The 20,281-nt window shown below is 36.5% G+C and overlaps 1 protein-coding gene across 2 annotated transcripts in view; it reads right to left on the bottom strand.

Moving 5' to 3' along the window:
• The window catches only part of SRBD1 (S1 RNA binding domain 1), a 226,603-nt gene that overhangs the window by 23,281 nt on the left and 183,041 nt on the right, over window positions 1–20,281 (bottom strand). For both annotated transcript variants that reach the window (XM_057497248.1, XM_057497247.1), the window contains exons 17-18: window positions 4,481–4,587; window positions 3,035–3,211 (exon numbers count right to left, since the gene is read on the bottom strand). In XM_057497248.1, the coding sequence (XP_057353231.1) occupies window positions 3,035–3,211; window positions 4,481–4,587 (284 nt within the window). The remainder of the gene's footprint in view (window positions 1–3,034; window positions 3,212–4,480; window positions 4,588–20,281) is intronic.

The following is a 20,281-nucleotide window of genomic DNA, read 5'->3' as shown; positions in this document are numbered from 1 at the left end:
AACAAATCCTACCATTTGCAACAACATGGCTGGAGCTGGAAGATATTATGCTCAGTGAAAGAAGCCAGGTGGAGAAAGACAAGTGCCAAATGATTTCCCTCATTTGTGGAGTATAACAAAGAAGCAAAACTGAAGGAACAAAATAGTAACAGACTCACAGACTCCAAGAAGGGACTACTGGTTACCAAAGGAGAGGGATGTGGTAGGGTGGGTGGGGAGGGAGGGAGATGGGTTTGAGGAGCATTAAGTTTCATATACATGGTGTGGGGGGTCACCGGGAAAACAGTGTAGCACAGAGAAAGCAAATAGTGAATCTGTGGTATCTTACTACACTGATGGACAGTGACTGCATTTGGGTATGGATGGGGACTTGATAATATGGGTAAATGTAGTAACCACATTGTTTTTCCATGTGAAACCTTCATAAGAGTGTATATCAATAATACCTTAATAAAAAATTTAAAAAAAAATAGAAGAATGGAAAAAGACTCAGATTTGACATACTGTGTGGAAACTTGGAATAATATCTTGAAAGTTCTGAATGAAAATGATTTTGAACCTAGAATAATATGCAAAGCCAAACTAGCATTCAAAAATATGAGGGCAAATTAATTTTCAGACACTTAAAGACTGAAGTACAACCCATATATCTTCTCTGAAAAGAATTTATTCTTAAGGATATACTCCAGCAGAAACAATGAATTCAAGAAAAATGATAATCTGGCTACAAGAGACAGTGATGAGCATAGAAACAATAACAATTTACTAAGTTAAATAATTGCTTATGAATAATGTAAAAAAAAATACATGTAAAGGACAGTTGGAAACTAAAATCCCAGGTCATCCCATCAAGGGACATAGAGTTGAAAGGAGGAAGGCTGGGTGGGAAGAGATCTAAGGTTGTAGTTTCTTCCAGGAGGACACAGATACGGACACTCCAGAGGTCAGCCCAAATCAAATTTAAGGATAATCACCAGAAGAAGTAAGATAAATGACCAAGGGGAGATAAGGATGAGATGGGAAAACAAGGAGAAAACTTGTTAACTGATAAACCCAACAAACAGCATGAAAGGAGAAGAATTATAAAAGCACAATAAAGTGCAAACACAACAGTTGGAAAATTAAGTCCAAATAATCAATAAATGTAATAAATATGAATATATTAAGATTAAGCAAAATCATGAAATCTATTTGTTTATAAAAATCAAATAAAAAATTAAATGCCACAGAAAGTTTGAAAATAAAAAATACCAAGCATATTCTGAAAAGCAAACTTAGTGACACAGTTAGCAAACAAAATATATTTCAAAGCAAAAACATTCAATGAGACAGCAATAGCCCAGTATGAGTAAAGTATGCTCTATCAAGAAGATTTAAGTCATGAATCTTCAAGTGCTTCATTATCAGTTGAAAAACTAAAGACTCTAAAACAAACCAAATGTTGATCAAAAAGGGCACTGAATAGATTAAATTACGGCACACTTAAGTTAAATACTATTATAAAGAATGATATAAATTGATATGCAATCTTTGGAAAAAGCTCCAAGACACATTACTGAAACAAAGCAATTTTCAGAACTTGTGCATGCAGCATGATCCCTTCCATATGCCTTTTAAAATAATACACACAAGCTGATAAAAATTTACTTTTAGGAAGGAATATATGAGACTATTTTGAAGTGAGAGGTTGAGGTACCCTTTCATTTTTTCTTTTTTATACTGTTTGAATTTTCTAACCAAATGTTGAAAAAACATATAAACTAAGAAACATGGGATTATTTTATCCTGTTTTTTTCATGTCTGGCTACTGGATTTTGTGGTCTTCTTAGAACTTTAACCACTCTAATGTCCTGTAAAATTTACCCATGTTTTCTTCTAGTGCTTTTACAGTTTCACTTTTTCCACTTCAGTTTACAATCCATCTGGAATTTATCTGGATATAAGGTATGAGGTGGAACTACAGCTTCCCCCACACGTACCAAATTCCTAGCAGTTGTCATAAGGCCAATCATTGGATAATTAATCAATTGTCCTCACTAATTGACTCTTATCATAAACCAAATTCTGTCTATGTTTCAGTGGATTTCAGACTAATCTATCTATTACTACATAAAAACCAAACTACTTCATTACTATAGCTTTATAATGTATTCTATATCTAGGGGGGCTGATTTTCCCTTAATGGGTCTTTTCCAGAATAAAGATCATTTTTCCATATTACCTTTATTATAATTTGACCAAAGAAAAGAGAAAAATGTATGAATGAGCCAGGTAGTCCCAAAGTAGCAAATAAATAAACAGCTATTATTTCATGATTACAAAATGCTAAGACATTTACCCAATTTCTTTGCTTTTGCACTACTACTAGGATTAGAAAGCAATACTTTAGCTCTTAATTTACACAATTGATAATGTTCTGGTCAGTTTTCAGTGAAGAGAGAGTGGGCAAGTCCAACTACACCTAGGGGAACAGCTGTGCATATGAAGTGGCCATTGTGAAGGCTTCACTGTCACATTGTACCAGTCCTTCCCACATGTGATACTTCAATCACACTGGCCTTATTTTCATTTCCTGAATACACCAGAGTTGGTCTTGAGTTAGGACCTTGCATACAGACTATTTGCTCAACCTGGAATGCTTTCCTTGCAACCCCTTTGTGCCTGGGTCCTTCATTTTGTTCAAAACTTGGCTCAAGTAACTTTTCAATGAATAACTCATATAAAGCAGTTGTACTGCTCCCCAAGACAACATCACATCTCTCTGTTTTACTTTTTATAACTTATTATAGCTGAAACGATTTACTTTACTATTTATTGTCCGTCTCACACATTTAAGTTTAACTACATGAGAACAAGGAATGTGCTGATTTTGTTCACTGCTGTATTCCCAGTGCCTAGTACAGATTAGACAGTCAACATGTATCGAATCAAGGAATGAACAGATGGACACCTAGGCCTTATGCCAGTGAGTAGGATGGGTAACACTACAATACAAAGCTGATAAGGACCCAAAAGTGTACACCTTAGTAATCACCTGCAAAATGTTCGAATATAATCCTGGTTGATTCTGATGAAGCCAGCACACTGTTGGAAGGATTTTGGACCCAGCCCTTTCACTTTCTTCAGCTGTTCTCGATTGATAAAGGGCCCATTTTTCTCTCGCCATTCAATAATATTTTTGGCTCGGTTGGCATTGAGTCCTGCAATATGCCTAAAAATATAAACAAAATGAGTAATGTGGCAGATATAATGTCCTAAGAAAAATCAAAGAGAAGATCTCATCTGAAAAAGCAAAGATATAAAATATATGCATCATAAAAAACCGTAATTACATTGTCATATGCCTTTAAGTTAATTAAAAAGGTAGTTAAGTAAAAAAGACAAAGGGGAAAGAGTTGCCAAGAGGCAAGAAGGACAACAGAATGCAAAATAATGACAAAACCAGTACCTGTCATAAAAGACGCTGGAAAACTGGTTACTACTAGTACAAGAAAAAGAACTGTTCCCCACAGTATTTTTACACTAGTTACATTCTATTTCTGAATGAAGTAATAATTCTGCCTATTTCTGTTAAGCTTACAAGTGAGTTAGCAGCAGAAGTTACAATCATTACATGTGTGTTGTACTATCCTGTATTTTTTATTAGCCTGTTCTGTTACTGTCGAGACATGAACTATAGAAAGGTACCTATCCATTTATATGGTTAGTATAAAACTGTAAGAACTATATCATTAGTTTGCTTGGTGCTAAGTAAAAGCTTATTATTTAAGAGAATCTTAATTCTATTATAGAATTCCATGGACGGAATTATGGAATGTTTGTAGCTATGTTAGAAAAGCAACTCCTCAAAATGTAAGTAACATTTTCTGCTATAATAGTTTCAAAGCAAAAAGGTCCTGATCTTTTCCCAAGGCCCTGAATTTCATGCTGAATCAGCAGACTTGTATAATAAATGCAAGACTATGAACAAAAAAGCAGCTCTTCTATAACCACAGGAAAAAAAGATAAAAGTATATAAGATGTGCTAGAGTACGATGGACATTGTGATATATAACTTGTGGAATCAAGGTAAAAATGTGGTAAACCATACCTAGAACCCTCAGAATTTACCTTTTGGTTACTGCCAGCTTTGACAGATGCATGCAAGAGACTGAACTAGTAAAAATATCTACCTTCACATGGTGGAAAAAAGCACTTTCCAACGTTAACCTTATTTAAATTCTATTAGCAACACTAATGCACTCAATGGTTACCATACGCTCTTCACTTTTCAATATTAAAAATGATAATGCAAATTGTTGCAATTCTTTTCTTAAATGATGTCTTCTCTTCTGTTTACCTAAAGCAATGTATGAACTCATAGATTTTCTATACTTGACAATGTGACTATACTTCATACATGTGTTCTACCTGAATTTGAACTGGATTGACAGTTAAACTCAAGATTCTATGATCTTCAGCCACAGACTTCTTGTCTCACCTTAACAAAACTTCTGAACAGATGTTAATATCCACTCCCACAAAGCTGACACATTCTTCTACAACACTGTCCAGTGTTGCCTTGAGTAAAGTCTGAGATACATCATGCTAAAAAGACAAAGATCAAATATCAATCAAAAGTGACATGCAGTTTTTAGACTATTCCATTACTTTGCCTATATACTAGGAGAGACTGAGACACAGCACAGTAAATTTCTTCATTTCTCTTAATCACACTGTTAGCAGATGACATCTGAACTTAAAGAATCTGTGTTTTCTTACTCTCTAAATCACTTATACACTTGATTGGAATATACAGTACCAGTATTTTTCCCTTCCACAAAATTCTGCCAGAGCAGTGGTTCTCAAATTTTAGTCTGCAATCAAATCATCTGCAGGGCTTGTTGAAATAACAGGTTGCGGGCCCCACATTCAGAGTTTTTAATTCAGCAGGTCGGGGTGAGGCTTGAGAATGTGCACTCTAAGAAGCTCCCAGGTAAAGCTATTGCTACCGGTTCCAGAGGCATACTAGACACATACTGGTCTTTTTTTTTTTTTTTGACACATATTGGTCTCTATCCTTTAAACACTGCCTTGTAGTGTTAACTTCACTTGCATATGTACTCTGTCCCTTAGTTCTTCTGAAGAGAAATGTTAAATTATAATAGGCAGCAGTATACCAATATTCAATTTAGTTTGATGTTAATATCCACTCCCATGTTTCATGTTTCAAACTAAAGACACTACTGCTTATAAGAAGCATCATATTATGTACCACTGTGAAAGAACACATACTGCCAATTAAACCATAATATAATGATTCCTTATTGCTTTGAATTTTTAATTTTTTAAATATTGAAGAGCTCTTTTAGAATTATTTAGAAAGTTTTAAAATCATATATATATATATATACATAAATAGGAAAACACAAGCAATCAAAGTTGGTTCAGGTATTACTAAAATTTCCTCACATTCAACATTCAACTCTTCTTAATCGCTTTGTTACTCAGGCACAGATGTCCAAGTTTTCCATGCAGTATTGTCTTTCATGCTATCAAGGGCCTAGGTAATACAGCATTTCTTAAAAGAACAATACTCTATAGTTTCTGGGAATTTTTTCCAAGCTTCATTGCTCATTCTATAAGCTTAAACTTAACAGAAAGTATCAAGAGAGAAGATTTTGGACAGCAATAAAATTATTCTTTCCTTTAAAGGTCCTTAAATGTTTTGCTGTTCAATGGTTTACTAACTAGAACAGTGAAAGGTTTGCAGGTCAGTCATGTCTCCAGGATTGACAATCAAATATATGCAGACACTACACCCTGATTTGCCACAGGGCCAACAGCAACTGTAGGACACCATTAATTACAAGATGCATTCTGATTTCAGAGATGATACAATGTGAGAAAACATGCCTCTTAGAGTTCGCATAATATAGTATGTGAAAGTAAATATTTTTGGGCTAATTGAAGCCACATTACCACAATGAATGCTTCATAATACACTTGATGTTATTCATCATTCTAAAATTAAAGAGCCTCTACTTGTTCCCAGATAGGAAATTGTGGGTCAGCATCCTTCTCTTCTCCTCATGTCTCAAGGAAACAAGGATAGGCTTGATAAACTTAAGCTCTTAAGGAAAACAATATAGTAAATAGAGTGTCCAGTTATTGTGATTACACTATTATCATTTAATAACAGTAGAAGTTTTTGTTCTGGAAGACTAGTGTGGAGTACTTTTGTATTCCAGAGAAAACCTTGTTGGTAACTACCCAAGCCATGGCTAAAAATTATAGATGTAATTTTTAAAATCTAGTAAGTAAACATAATCATGAAATAGATCATAAAGAGAAATCTTAAAACCTTGCAGAGAATTACATTACTCTTGAGCCACAGCTTTTAAGAAGCTGGATAGTCTTTTCACTACTAAGTGGATAAGAAACAAAATTAAAAGACGACTTTAAAAAAAGAGTGTAGGAGATGGATGACAATGTAGAGACAAGCACAATAATAGCAACAAGGAAAACAGATCTGAGGAAAGAGATAAAACTATAAACAAATAGGAAAGAGTATTAGTTGGGAGCCATCAGGATAAAGGCAAACAACTCCACATAATTCAAAGCACAGCAGATGCTTAGGAAATCTAAATGAATAGCAGTTGCTATAACAGACAAATTTGGTTTGCCCCCTTTTCCTCCTTCCAAACAGAAGCCTGATTTTGTTTCATAAATCTCCCAACTTCTGTCAGGCTGTATGCTTTGGGGAAGCTGGCTCCACCTCCAGCAGATGATAATGACTGCTTAAAACTAGTGGTTTTCAAACTGAGGGTTGTGATCTCAGTAGGTCATAAAGTTAATTTGGTGGCTTGCCATCAGTATAAAAAAATCCAGAAAGAATTATATAGACCATATTGAGCATGTCACACATATCCTTAACATGGAATGAACAGTGCAATAAATAATGCAGCCACCTGAGACTATCATATGACAGGAATACATACATTGGCTAGGAACGTGTGTTTTGTTCACAGGTATCTCATTTGATCTGCTGATAAATGATGGTAACTTTGACCACTAATTGATGGAGAGGTTTAAGTTTACTTTTTATAGAGTTATGAAGCAATTCATCAAAAAGAAAGTATGAGAAGTTTATCATCTACTGGCAAAATGATGATTCTTTCAACCAAGTTTAGTCACAAGCTTTGTGTATTTTTCAGAAAGGATGTTAGTGAATATAGCATTTTTCAAATTATCAGCAGTTGTAATATTTTAACGAGTAAGTACAAGTTGTCCTTAGAGTGAATGATTTAAACTGTGAAGAAAAAAAAGAATAATGAAGCAAAGCACAACAGACCTTAAGTATTAATAGTAACATAACTGAGAGAAAATGTTGACTCCAATTAGCGATCTTTGACTTGAGTCACATTTTAAATTGAAAAACATAATTATAAGACTTTAAAATAAACTTGATTTAAGAAAAGATTTTACAAATACATAAAACTCAATAAAAATGACAAACATCCCCCTCCCCACTCCTACCAGTGTATTGTTGTTAACATGTTCTTGCAGACAACAGTTTAAAACCTTCAAAATTAAAAAGCAAACAGAAACACTTGGAACATCTCTATCACAATGACTAAAATTAAAAAGATGGAAATACCAAGTACTAGTAAGGATGTGAAGTAACTGGACTGCTCAAAACATAATCATGATAAATGCAACTTAGGTCAGATATGCAAGGCAAGGCAGTTTTATGGAGGATTTATTTTGCATGGTTTAATTTCACATAAAACTGAATCAGACATATCACAATGTAAAAATGTACGACTGTTCAATAAAAATTAAACTAGATAAACTGCAAAGGAATATAAATCAGGCAAATTCCTAGAAACACAGAAGTTGCCAAACTGACTCAAGAAGAAAATCTGAAAAGACCTGTGTATAACAAGAGAGTCAATTAGTAAACAAAATTCTCCCAAACAAACAAAGGTCTAGGTCCAGACAGATCACTGATTGATTATACCAAACATTTAAAGAATTAACAAGAATCCTCCTCAAACTATTCCAGAAAATAGAGGAGGGAATACTTCCTAACTCATTCCATGAGACCAGCAGTACCCTGATATCAAAGCCAAACAAAGATAATACCAGAAAAGAACACCACAGACCCATATTCTTTATGAATATAGGTGCAAAACTCCTCAAAAAAAGTACTAGTAAACCAAATCCAACAGCATATTAAAAGGACTAAACATGACATACATATTATGCATTCAATATATGTGAAAAAAGAACCAGACACATTTTTTTTCATTTGAAAAACAATTTCTCTTGGCATTTTTAAACTTTTAATTTTGAAATAATCTCAAATTTAGAAGAAACTCAACAAGAGTAGTACAAAGAATTTCCTTACAGCCTACCCTCACATAAATACTTCAATGTGTATTTCCAAATAACAAAGACATTGTCATACACAACACTGTAGGATAATTAAATTCAGGAAAGTTATCATCAATGCAATATTATCTAATACACAGCCCATACTCAAATTTCATCAGTTGTCCCAATTGTACTTTACAGCATTTCCTTCTCAGTCCAGAATTATTCCGGGATCAAATATTATATTTGGTTATCTTTTTATACTCTGAAGATACTTTATACTGGGCAGCTTTCAAGATGGCTTCCCAACTCCTGTTGTTCATGTACTGTGTATCCTAGAACTTAATGATGACTTTGCCTATAACAATTATTACTAAAGATCAACTTATGCTCACAATGATCTATTTGTGTGAAAAAGTGTTTTCAATCTTGACTCAATCAAATTTAAAAGAAGAGGTTTAACATTTTACCATATCTGCTCATTGTCTTCATGTGTTCTGGACTGGAACAAATTCATTAACACCATATACCTATACATTAAATTAAATCTTCCCTAATTTTTGTATTTGAGAGTTAAAAAACCCTTATATTTAAATATAAATACAATAAAATTTAATTTTATCCTAGGTAGGAAAGGTAAGCATTATTTTGAGATGTTTTTATTTTGAATTATTATATTCAATTGTATAGAGAGACATATACATATATTACACAAATACATGTGAGATGGGTGTTTTGGTCATGGCACAAAACATTTCCTACTGTATGTAATGATCAAAAGGTATGGAAAATAGTGATCTGAGCCAATCATGGTGGTCCCATCCCATTTATTCAATTATGACAAATGAAATGTAAGATAAATCTGCTGGGGGCTTCAGAAAAAGACTTCACTGCTCTTAAATATAGACCCTTATGAAGAGCTGGTCTTTTCTTCTTTTCATTTCAAGTATGGCTCCTGAACCCAGGGTAAGCACTGTATCATGTGATTGAGACTAACTTGAAGAGAAAGCTGACTCACTGAGGATGGCACCTGGCACACATTCTGGTTCTTCATGACACACTTGAGATCCTGTGTTAACCAATTCTGGACTCACCACCCACTTAAGCTTCTACTAAAGAAATTTCCTTATTGTTTAACAAAGTACAATAAACTTCCTTACTGTTCAAGCCACCTGGAGTTAGGATCTCTGATATTTTTCTACCTGCAGCAGTCATCTTATCTAAGGGCTCAAAGTCTAGTGGGAAGACTGAGACAATAAGAACTACTAACAATAACCATACTACCAAGCACTCTTAAGATTTTTCTTATTTTTATAAGGTCAGGAATTGTTATAACATTTTATAATAGTATCTAATTTAATCCTCACATCAACTGTACAAAATATGTATATGATTTCATGCATCTTCCTATATAAGAATGGATTCTAAGGAAAGAGCAAGACACATGTGCAAAGATATGTATGTGTTAATGTGTATATATAACCTAAAAATTCACCCAAAAGGGACTGATACCAATATAGTATGGAACAGTCACAACATTAACTATTATGAAGTCATTAAAAAGCATAAGGTAATCAGTTATTTTACCAAAAAGCCCTGTAAGAAAAGAGATCCAAGATACTAGAGTTGAAATTATTTTTTATTCCCTCCAGCAGCTAGTCTTATCGAAGAAAAATGTCTGCAAGGACTGCTGTCATTGATAATCCTGGTATTTGCCCACATTCTTCCCCAACTTTGTGCTTAGAAAGTACTAGAGTTAACACTCTCTTCTAAAAGTAAAAATTGTATATGTTTAAGGGAGGGAATATTGAACAAAGTTTCATCTTGTTCCCACAATAATGTCTTTGACATTAAAGCAGAAGCACGTTGCTTTATGATTTTGTCATTCTAAAACAGTTTCTAAGCAACTGTTATGTTCCAAACACTGTGCTAGTTGTGCTAGGTGTTGAAAGTACAGGAAAAAGTATGTGAATCCTATGTCTGTGAGAAGCTCAATCTGTATTTGCTGAAAGCCGAGACGTGATACATCATGCCACTGACAGGCATTAGTATAAGGGGCAAGGGGACCCCAACACTGACTGTGCTAATTGTCAAGGACTAAATTCCAGGAAAAATGAATTGCTGTTTTTTAAAAGTTACCTAACTCTGAATAAATAGTATAAATACTCTGTTTTGAATTCAAGGAAAAATTGTTTGGGCCATTATATTTTTTACCTAAAATTTATGAGATTTTTTAAAAGGAATATAAGCAGTCAATTATGCTAGTCAGCTTTTTTGAGGTCAGAATCCACATTTTTATTATTACTCTACCACAAACTTCTGAGGAATTGCTGATCCAAGCTGCTTTTTTTCTGTCCTGAAGCACTAAAATTATCTCAATTATTTTTAAAAAGTCCTTCCAGATGAAACATTGTGGACTATAGCTTCTATAGCAACAAAATTTCACTTTGCTTATACCATATTAAATTTTAAGTTTATTTCCCAGTGGTTTTCTGATGCAATATTTTTGAGTATTTTTCTTTAGCAATGCTCATTCATGTCCCTTCCTGTCTCTTATTAGTGCCAAAGTACAAAAAGCAGTTAGAAATTAAAGATGCTCAGAAGTTTTATGGGAGGGTCTAGCCAATTTCAAATAAAGCAAGGGTATTTCCTTGTCTCACATCTACTTTTCTTTGATTGAAATGTGACAGTTTAAAGAAGTCATCTGGGGAGTGTGTGTTGAATGACCCATGAAAGACAGAAGATGATAGAATGGAAAACATTTGAGAAAACAGAATATGTGTGCTTAAGAGTAGCTCCTTCTCCAGTTCTTCAAATCCACTATACAACAGGTCTTTATATACTCCCTTCAAAGACTGAGACAACATTCAGCACCATAGAAACAATGTATTGACCCATTTAAAAACCTATGTATTCCAGCTCTACTGGATCATACATTTTTACATGTGTCAGGACAAATACTTTCTTAAAATATATTTCTTCATTAGCACATTCTTTTTAAAAACAAGTACTTTTAACATTAGCAGAACATTTTTATTCTTTAAGTGAATAAACTACACAGTGAACAACTCATTGTGCTTATAGAGTTCTGGGATTAAGATGGCAAAGGGCATTAGTCTTTCAGCGCTAGAGGGATTTTTCCAGATCTGGAAACAGATTAAAGTATGGCCAGTGATCATAAGAGGAGAAAATGTAACAACAGAAGGAAATTCTCTTTGTAAATCCTCCTCCTATAATGAAGCACATAGAAAGTATGCCAAAGACTCCTTTATTACCACCTCAGTATTAAGGCACCCAGTTTGTATTAACTTATACTATTTAACATAAATCAACTTATTCAAGCCAATTTGACAGAAAGATTCCTGGGACAATGACTATCTTTTTTGTTCTGCACAAGACAAATGGAAACTAATTTTTAAAACCCAACCTTCCACTATGACTCCAGGGCTAGAATAGCCCCATTCCTAAGACATGGCTCTTCTGAGGGTCTCACAGGAGTACCCACAGTTGTTCAGTGATGTCTCCCCACTCTGGATGGCCAGTACTCCTTGTTTCCAGGGCAGTGTATGACCTCTGGAATCACCATTCAGCTCACAAAGTTCCAGCAACTTTTCTGTGCTAGGCCTTATGGAGTCTTGGCCTACATATGTGACCTTAAACCTAGTCAAAGACATTTCTGAAAAAAAACAAACAAGACTTCTACTTTTAGCTATGATGGAAAAATAGGTACTAGAGTATTTTCCCTACCATAAACTAAAAAACTAGGCAAACGTATTTGGAAATTAGTTTTAGATGTTAGATAACAGGCAGTGTAGGATTATGATTCCACAGAGAGGGGAACTACGTAAGATGAGCCCACAGTTGCCCACAACCTCGGAGGACACTTTGCAGACTGTGGTACAAGGAGGTGGTACAAGCAAAACACAACAGTCTTACTGAGCTGGTAAAGCAGAAACTGGAGTTCAGGACTGCTAAAGTGACTGGAATTTAGGAGTAGGAAAACAGAGAGAATGGAGCTTTGAACAGCAAAACTCCAGAAACTTGAATGAGACCATGCAAGTATTTAGCTAAAGTATTTAGCTAAATACACTCAAGGAGCCAGGACAAGACTCTGTAACAGGCAGAAATAGTTGCCTGTGAGTTTTAGGCTGTACATAGATTCCTGATATTGCACAGAGCTGGGAGACAAGGATACCCTACCAGCCACAGTGGGGAGATTTTGCTGAACACCCAGGTATTCCACTGATTCCCCAGAGGCCAGACCTTATAAGTGGTAAGCTTTCTAGTCCTAGAATGAGGGCTACTCTACACCCAACCTTACAAAGTTTATAAGTAAACTTTGTCCAGATGGGTTAACAGGTGTATTCTACTAAACATTTAAGGAAGAAGTTATATCAATTCCCTGTAGTCTCTTCCAGAAGACAGAAACAGCTTTATACATAATTACTAAAACCTGGAAGTGACTAAGATGTTATTCAGTAGGTAAATGGGTAAATAAACTGTGGTACATCCAAGCAATGGAATTATTTAGTGCTAAAAAGAAATGTACTATTCAAGCATGAAAAGATATGGAGGAACCCTATGCATATTACTATGTGAAAGAAACCAATCTAAAAAGGCTGCATACTGTATGAGCCCAACTCATCACATTCTAGAAAAGATAAAATTATGATGACAATAAAAAAAATCAGTGGTTGCCAGAGGCTAGAAGGAAGGAAGGAAGGAATCAGCAGATTTTTAGGGAATCAGAGGAACAGAAGATATTTAGGATAGTAAAACTGCTCTGTATGACATTATAATGGTGGATTTGTCATTTTACATTTGTCAAAACCCACAGAATGTACAACACCAAGAGAAACCCTTAATATAAACTGTGAGTTTATATAAACTATGGAGTCTGAGTGATAATGATGTTGCAATGTATGTTCACTGATTCTAACAAGTGTATCACTTCTGTGGAGGATATTGATAGTGGGGGAGATTGTGCATATGTGAGGTAAGAGGCATAAGGGCCCTCCGCCTTTCCACTCAATTTTGTTGTGAACCTAAAAATTGTTCTAAATATAAAGCTTAAAAAAAGCTTAAAGTTTATTTTAAAGAAAAAAACAACACTTACAAGATTCAATCTGTTCTCATAGTAAATTAACGGATTGCCAGAACAAAATTCAACATTCTTTAAAAGAAAACAAAATTTGCAGTCTCAACAACATAACATCCACATGTCCACCATGCAATTAAAAATAACTAAACATACAAAGCATCAGGCAAATATGACCCATAACAAAGTGGGGACAGAGAATCATCAGTTAATAGGAACCAACCTAGGATAACCCAGATACTGGAAACAGTAGACATGAACTTCAATACAGAATCAGGGCTTAAAAGAAAATATGGTCATAAATGAACAAATGGGAAATGGCAGCAGAGAAATGGGAATTATAATAAATTACCAAAAGTTTACTCCAGACCTGAGAATACAGAACCTGACAAAAAAATTTTACAGGACAGGTTTAACAGCAGATTGGACATAAGCAGAAGAAAGAGTCTATGAACATGAATAGAAATCAACAAAAATTATCTTATCTGAAGAACAGATAAAAGAGGATAAAAAAAAAGAAGAACGTTAATGACCTGTTGGTCAATACCAAAATATCTAAATATGTGTAACTGGAGAAGAGAGAATAGGGTAACTAAATATTTGAAGAAGTAACTACCAAAATATCCTAAATTTTTTGAAAAAATGTAATGCATAGATCCAAAAAGGTCAATGAACTCAAAGAAGGATAAATACAAAGATACCACACCTACGAATATTATAGTCAACTGCTGGAAAACAAAGATAAAGAGACAATCATGAAAACTGGCAGAAAGAAAGTATGTATTACATATATATATACTGTAATATGGATATGGAGGAACAACAACATGAGAAATGGTTAACTTATCAGAAAACAACAGAGGCCAGGAGACAAAGTAATGACAACTTTAAAGTGCTACATTAAAATACAAAAACAGGAGGGGTGGAAGATGGCAGCGTGAGTAGAGCAGCGGAAATCTCCTCCCAAAACCACAGATATCTATGAAAATATAACAAAGACAACCCTTCCTAGAATAAAGACCAGAGGACACAGGACAATATCCAGACCACATCCGCACCTGAGAGAACCCAGCGCCTCGAGAAGGGGGTAAGATACAAGCCCCGGCCCAGCGGGAGCTGAGCGCCCATGTTCCCAACTCCAGGCCGGAGAAGAATAGGCAGAGCGGGAGGGAGACGGAGCCCAGGACTGCCGAACACCCAGCCCCAGCCATCCGGGCCAGAGTGCAGACACAGTGCGTGCCCAGGGGGCCCTGGATACTAGGGAAACAGGGCAGCAAGAACAGTGAGCGGGCACTGGAGGCCGGGTGTTGGAGGACATAAGAAAAGCGCGCTAACATTTTTTTTTTTTTGCTTTTTTGCTGTTCTGTTTTGGCGAGAGCTTTTTGGAAGTCTTAAAGGGACAGGGACCCCAATACTAGGGAAACAGGGCAGCAAGAACAGTGAGCGGGCACTGGAGGCCGGGTGTTGGAGGACATAAGAAAAGCGCACTAACATTTTTTTTTTTTTTTTTTTTTGCTTTTTTGCTGTTCGGTTTTGGCAAGAGCTTTTTGGAAGTCTTAAAGGGATAGGGACCCCAATACTAGGGAAACAGGGCAGCAAGACCGGTGAGCAGAGGCCCGAGGCTGGCACTGCAGAATAAAGAAAAACGAGCGACCACCTTTTCTTTTTAATTAAAAAAATTTTTTTAATTTAAACATTTTTTTTTTTTTTTTGGGTGGTCGTTGTTTTATTTTCGCGGGTGCTTTTTGGAAGTCTTAAAGGGGCAGGGCGGGTCACTTAATCCAGAGGTAGGGAATCCGGGATCTCTGGGCACCCTAACCCCTGGGCTGCAGGGAGCAGGGAGGCCCCTTACGGAGATAAATAGCCTCCCAGCCGCTCCCGCTCCAACGCGACTCCACCACTTTGGAGTAGCTGCCCGAGCCAGGCCACGCCCACAGCAACAGCGGAGATTAACTCCGTAGCAGCCGGGCAGGAAGCACAAACCCTGTCTGCGTGCAGCTGCGCAGCACAAGCCACTAGAGGCCGCTGTTCTCCCAGGAGAGGAGGCCACAAACCAACAAGAAAGGAAGTCCTTCCAGCCGTCACTCGTCCCAGCTCTGCAAACTATTCCTATCACCATGAAAAGGCAAAGTTACAGGCAGACAAAGATCACAGAGACAACACCAGAGAAGGAGACAGACCTAACCAGTCTTCCTGACAAATAATTCAAAATAAGAATCATAAACATGCTGACAGAGATGCAGAGAAATACGCAAGAGAAATGGGATGAAGTCCAGAGGGAGATCACAGATGCCAGAAAGGAGATCGCAGAAATGAAACAAACTCTGGAAGGGTTTATAAGCAGAATGGATAGAATGCAAGAGGCCATTGATGGAATTGAAATCAGAGAACAGGAACGCATAGAAGCTGACATAGAGAGAGACAAAAGGATCTCCAGGAACGAAACAATATTAAGAGAACTGCGTGACCAATCCAAAAGGAACAATATCCGTATTATAGGGGTCCCAGAAGAAGAAGAGAGAGGAAAAGAGATGGAAAGTATCTTGGAAGAAATAATTGCTGAAAACTTCCCCAAACTGGGGGAGGAAATAATCGAACAGACCACGGAAATACACAGAACCCCCAACAGAAAGGATCCAAGAAGGACAACACCAAGACACATAATAATTAAAATGGCAAAGATCAAGGACAAGGGAAGAGTGTTAAAGGCAGCTAGAGAGAAAAGGGTCACCTATAAAGGGAAACCCATCAGGCTAACATCAGATTTCTCAACAGAAACCCTACAGGCCAGAAGAGAATGGCATGATATATTTAATACAATGAAACAGAAGGGCCTTGAACCAAGGATACTGTATCCAGCACGACTATCACTCAAATATGACGGTGGGATTAAACAATTCCCAGACAAACAAAAGCTGAGGGAATTTGCTTTCCACAAACCACCTCTACAGAACATCTTACAGGGACTGCTCTAGATGGGAGCACTCCTAGAAAGAGCACAGCACAAAACACCCAACATATGAAAAATCGAAGAGGAGGAACAAGAAGGGAGAGAAGAAAAGAATCTCCATACAGTGTATATATAACAGCTCAATAAGCGAGCTAAGTTAGGCAGTAAGATACTAAAGAGGCTAACCTTGAACCTTTGGTAACCACGAATTTAAAGCCTGCAATGGCAATAAGTACATATCTTTCAATAGTCACCCTAAATGTTAATGGGTTGAATGCACCAATCAAAAGACACAGAGTAACAGAATGGATAAAAAAGCAAGACCCATCTATATGCTGCTTACAAGAAACTCACCTCAAACCCAAAGACATGTACAGACTAAAAGTCAAGGGATGGAAAAACATATTTCAAGCAAACAACAGTGAGAAGAAAGCAGGGGTTGCAGTACTAATATCAGACAAAATAGACTTCAAAACAAAGAAAGTAACAAGAGATAGAGAAGGACACTACATAATGATAAAGGGCTCGGTCAAACAAGAGGATATAACCATTCTAAATATATATGCACCCAACACGGGAGCACCAGCATATGTGAAACAAATACTAACAGAACTAAAGGGGGATATAGACTGCAATGCATTCATTCTAGGAGACTTCAACACACCACTCACCCCAAAGGATAGATCCACTGGGCAGAAAATAAGTAAGGACACGGAAGCACTGAACAACACAGTAGAGCAGATGGACCTAATAGACATCTATAGAACTCTACATCCAAAAGCAACAGGATATACATTCTTCTCAAGTGCACATGGAACATTCTCCAGAATAGACCACATACTAGGCCACAAAAAGAGCCTCAGAAAATTCCAAAAGATTGAAATCCTACCAACCAACTTTTCAGACCACAAAGGCATAAAACTAGAAATAAACTGTACAAAGAAAGCAAAAAGGCTCACAAACACATGGAGGCTTAACAACACGCTCCTAAATAATCAAAGGATCAATGACCAAATCAAAATGGAGTTCCAGCAATATATGGAAACAAATGACAACAACAACACTAAGCCCCAACTTCTGTGGGACACATCAAAAGCAGTCTTAAGAGGAAAGTATATAGCAATCCAAGCATATCTGAAAAAGGAAGAGCAATCCCAAATGAATGGTCTAATGTCACAATTATCAAAATTGGAAAAAGAAGAACAGATGAGGCCTAAAGTCAGCAGAAGGAGGGACATGATAAAGATCAGAGAAGAAATAAATAAAATTGAGAAGAATAAAACAATAGCAAAAATCAATGAAACCAAGAGCTGGTTCTTCGAGAAAATAAACAAAATAGATAAGCTTCTAGCCAGACTTATTAAGAAGAAAAGAGAGTCAACACAAATCAACAGTATCAGAAACGAGAAAGGAAAAATTACGATGGACCCCACAGAAATACAAAGAATTATTAGATAATACTATGAAAACCTATATGCTAACAAGCTGGGAAACCTAGGAGAAATGGACAACTTCCTAGAAAAATACAACCTTCCAAGATTGACCCAGGAAGAAACAGAAAATCTAAACAGACCAATTACCAGCAACGAAATTGAAGTGGTAATCAAAAAACTACCAAAGAACAAAACCCCTGGGCCAGATGGATTTACCTCGGAATTTTATCAGACATACAGGGAAGACATAATACCCATTCTCCTTAAAGTTTTCCAAAAAATAGAGGAGGGGGGGATACTCCCAAACACATTCTATGAAGCTAACATCACCCTAATACCAAAACCAGGCAAAGACCCCACCAAAAAAGAAAACTACAGACCAATATCCCTGATGAACGTAGACGCAAAAATACTCAACAAAATATTAGCAAACCGAATTCAAAAATACATCCAAAGGATCATACACCATGACCAAGTGGGATTCATCCCAGGGATGCAACGATGGTACAACATTCGAAAGTCCACCTACATCATCCACCACATTAACAAAAAGAAAGACAAAAACCACATGATCATCTCCATAGATGCTGAAAAAGCATTTGACAAAGTTCAACATCCATTCATGATAAAAACTCTCAGCAAAATGGGAATAGAGGGCAAGTACCTCAACATAATAAAGGCCATCTATAATAAACCCACAGCCAACATTATATTGAACAGCGAGAAGCTGAAAGCATTTCCTCTGAGATCGGGAACTAGACAGGGATGTCCACTCTCTCCACTGTTATTTAACATAGTACTGGAGGTCCTAGCCACGGCAATCAGACAAAATAAAGAAATAGAAGGAATCCAGATTGGTAAAGAAGAAGTTAAACTGTCACTATTTGCAGATGACATGATACTGTACATAAAAAACCCTAAAGACTCCACCCCAAAACTACTAGAACTGATATCGGAATACAGCAAAGTTGCAGGATACAAAATCAACACACAGAAATCTGTGGCTTTCCTACATACTAACAATGAACCAACAGAAAAAGAAATCAGGAAAACAACTCCATTCACAACTGCATCAAAAAAAAATAAAATACCTAGGAATAAACCTAACCAAAGAAGTGGAAGACTTATACTCTGAAAACTACAAGTCACTCTTAAGAGAAATTAAAGGGGACACTAACAGATGGAAACTCATCCCATGCTCGTGGCTAGGAAGAATTAATATCGTCAAAATGGCCATCCTGCCCAAAGCAATATACAGATTTGATGCAATCCCTATGAAACTACCAGCAACATTCTTCAATGAACTGGAACAAATAATTCAAAAATTCATATGGAAACACCAAAGACCCCGAATAGCCAAAGCAATCCTGAGAAAGAAGAATAAAGTAGGGGGCATCTCACTCCCCAACTTCAAGCTCTACTATAAAGCCATAGTAATCAAGACAATTTGGTACTGGCACAAGAGCAGAGCCACAGACCAATGGAACAGACTAGAGAATCCAGATATTAACCCAGACATATTTGGTCAATTAATATTTGATAAAGGAGCCATGGACATACAATGGCGAAATGACAGTCTCTTCAACAGGTGGTGCTGGCAAAACTGGACAGCTACATGTAGGAGAATGAAACTGGACCATTGTCTAACCCCATATACAAAAGTAAACTCAAAATGGATCAAAGACCTGAATGTAAGTCATGAAACCATTAAACTCTTGGAAGAAAACATAGGCAAAAACCTCTTAGACATAAACATGAGTGACCTCTTCTTGAACATATCTCACCGGGCAAGGAAAACAACAGCAAAAATGAGTAAGTGGGACTATATTAAGCTGAAAAGCTTCTGTACAGCAAAAGACACCATCAATAGAACAAAAAGGATCCCTACAGTATGGGAGAATATATTTGAAAATGACACATCCGATAAAGGCTTGACGTCCAGAATATATAAAGAGCTCACACGCCTCAACAAACAAAAAACAAATAACCCAATTAAAAAATGGGCAGAGGAACTGAACAGACAGTTCTCCAAAAAAGAAATACAGATGGCCAACAGACACATGAAAAGATGCTCCACATCGCTAATTATCAGAGAAATGCAAATTAAAACTACAATGAGGTATCACCTCACACCAGTAAGGATGGCTGCCACCCAAAACACAAACAACAACAAATGTTGGCGAGGCTGTGGAGAAAGGGGAACCTTCCTACACTGCTGGTGGGAATGTAAACTTGTTCAACCATTGTGGAAAGCAGTATGGAGGTACATCAAAATGCTCAAAACAGACATACCATTTGACCCAGGAATTGCACTCCTAGGAATTTACCCTAAGAATGCAGCAATCAAGTATGAGAAAGATCAGTGCACCCCTATGTTTATCGCAGCACTATTTACAATAGCCAAGAATTGGAAGCAACCTAAATGTCCATTGATAGATGAAT

This window comes from Manis pentadactyla, chromosome 2 (genome assembly GCF_030020395.1).
Source record: "Manis pentadactyla isolate mManPen7 chromosome 2, mManPen7.hap1, whole genome shotgun sequence".
Lineage (NCBI taxonomy): Eukaryota > Metazoa > Chordata > Mammalia > Pholidota > Manidae > Manis > Manis pentadactyla.
The sequence above is the reverse complement of the archived record's forward strand: the minus strand, read 5'-3'. Positions and strand labels throughout refer to the sequence as shown.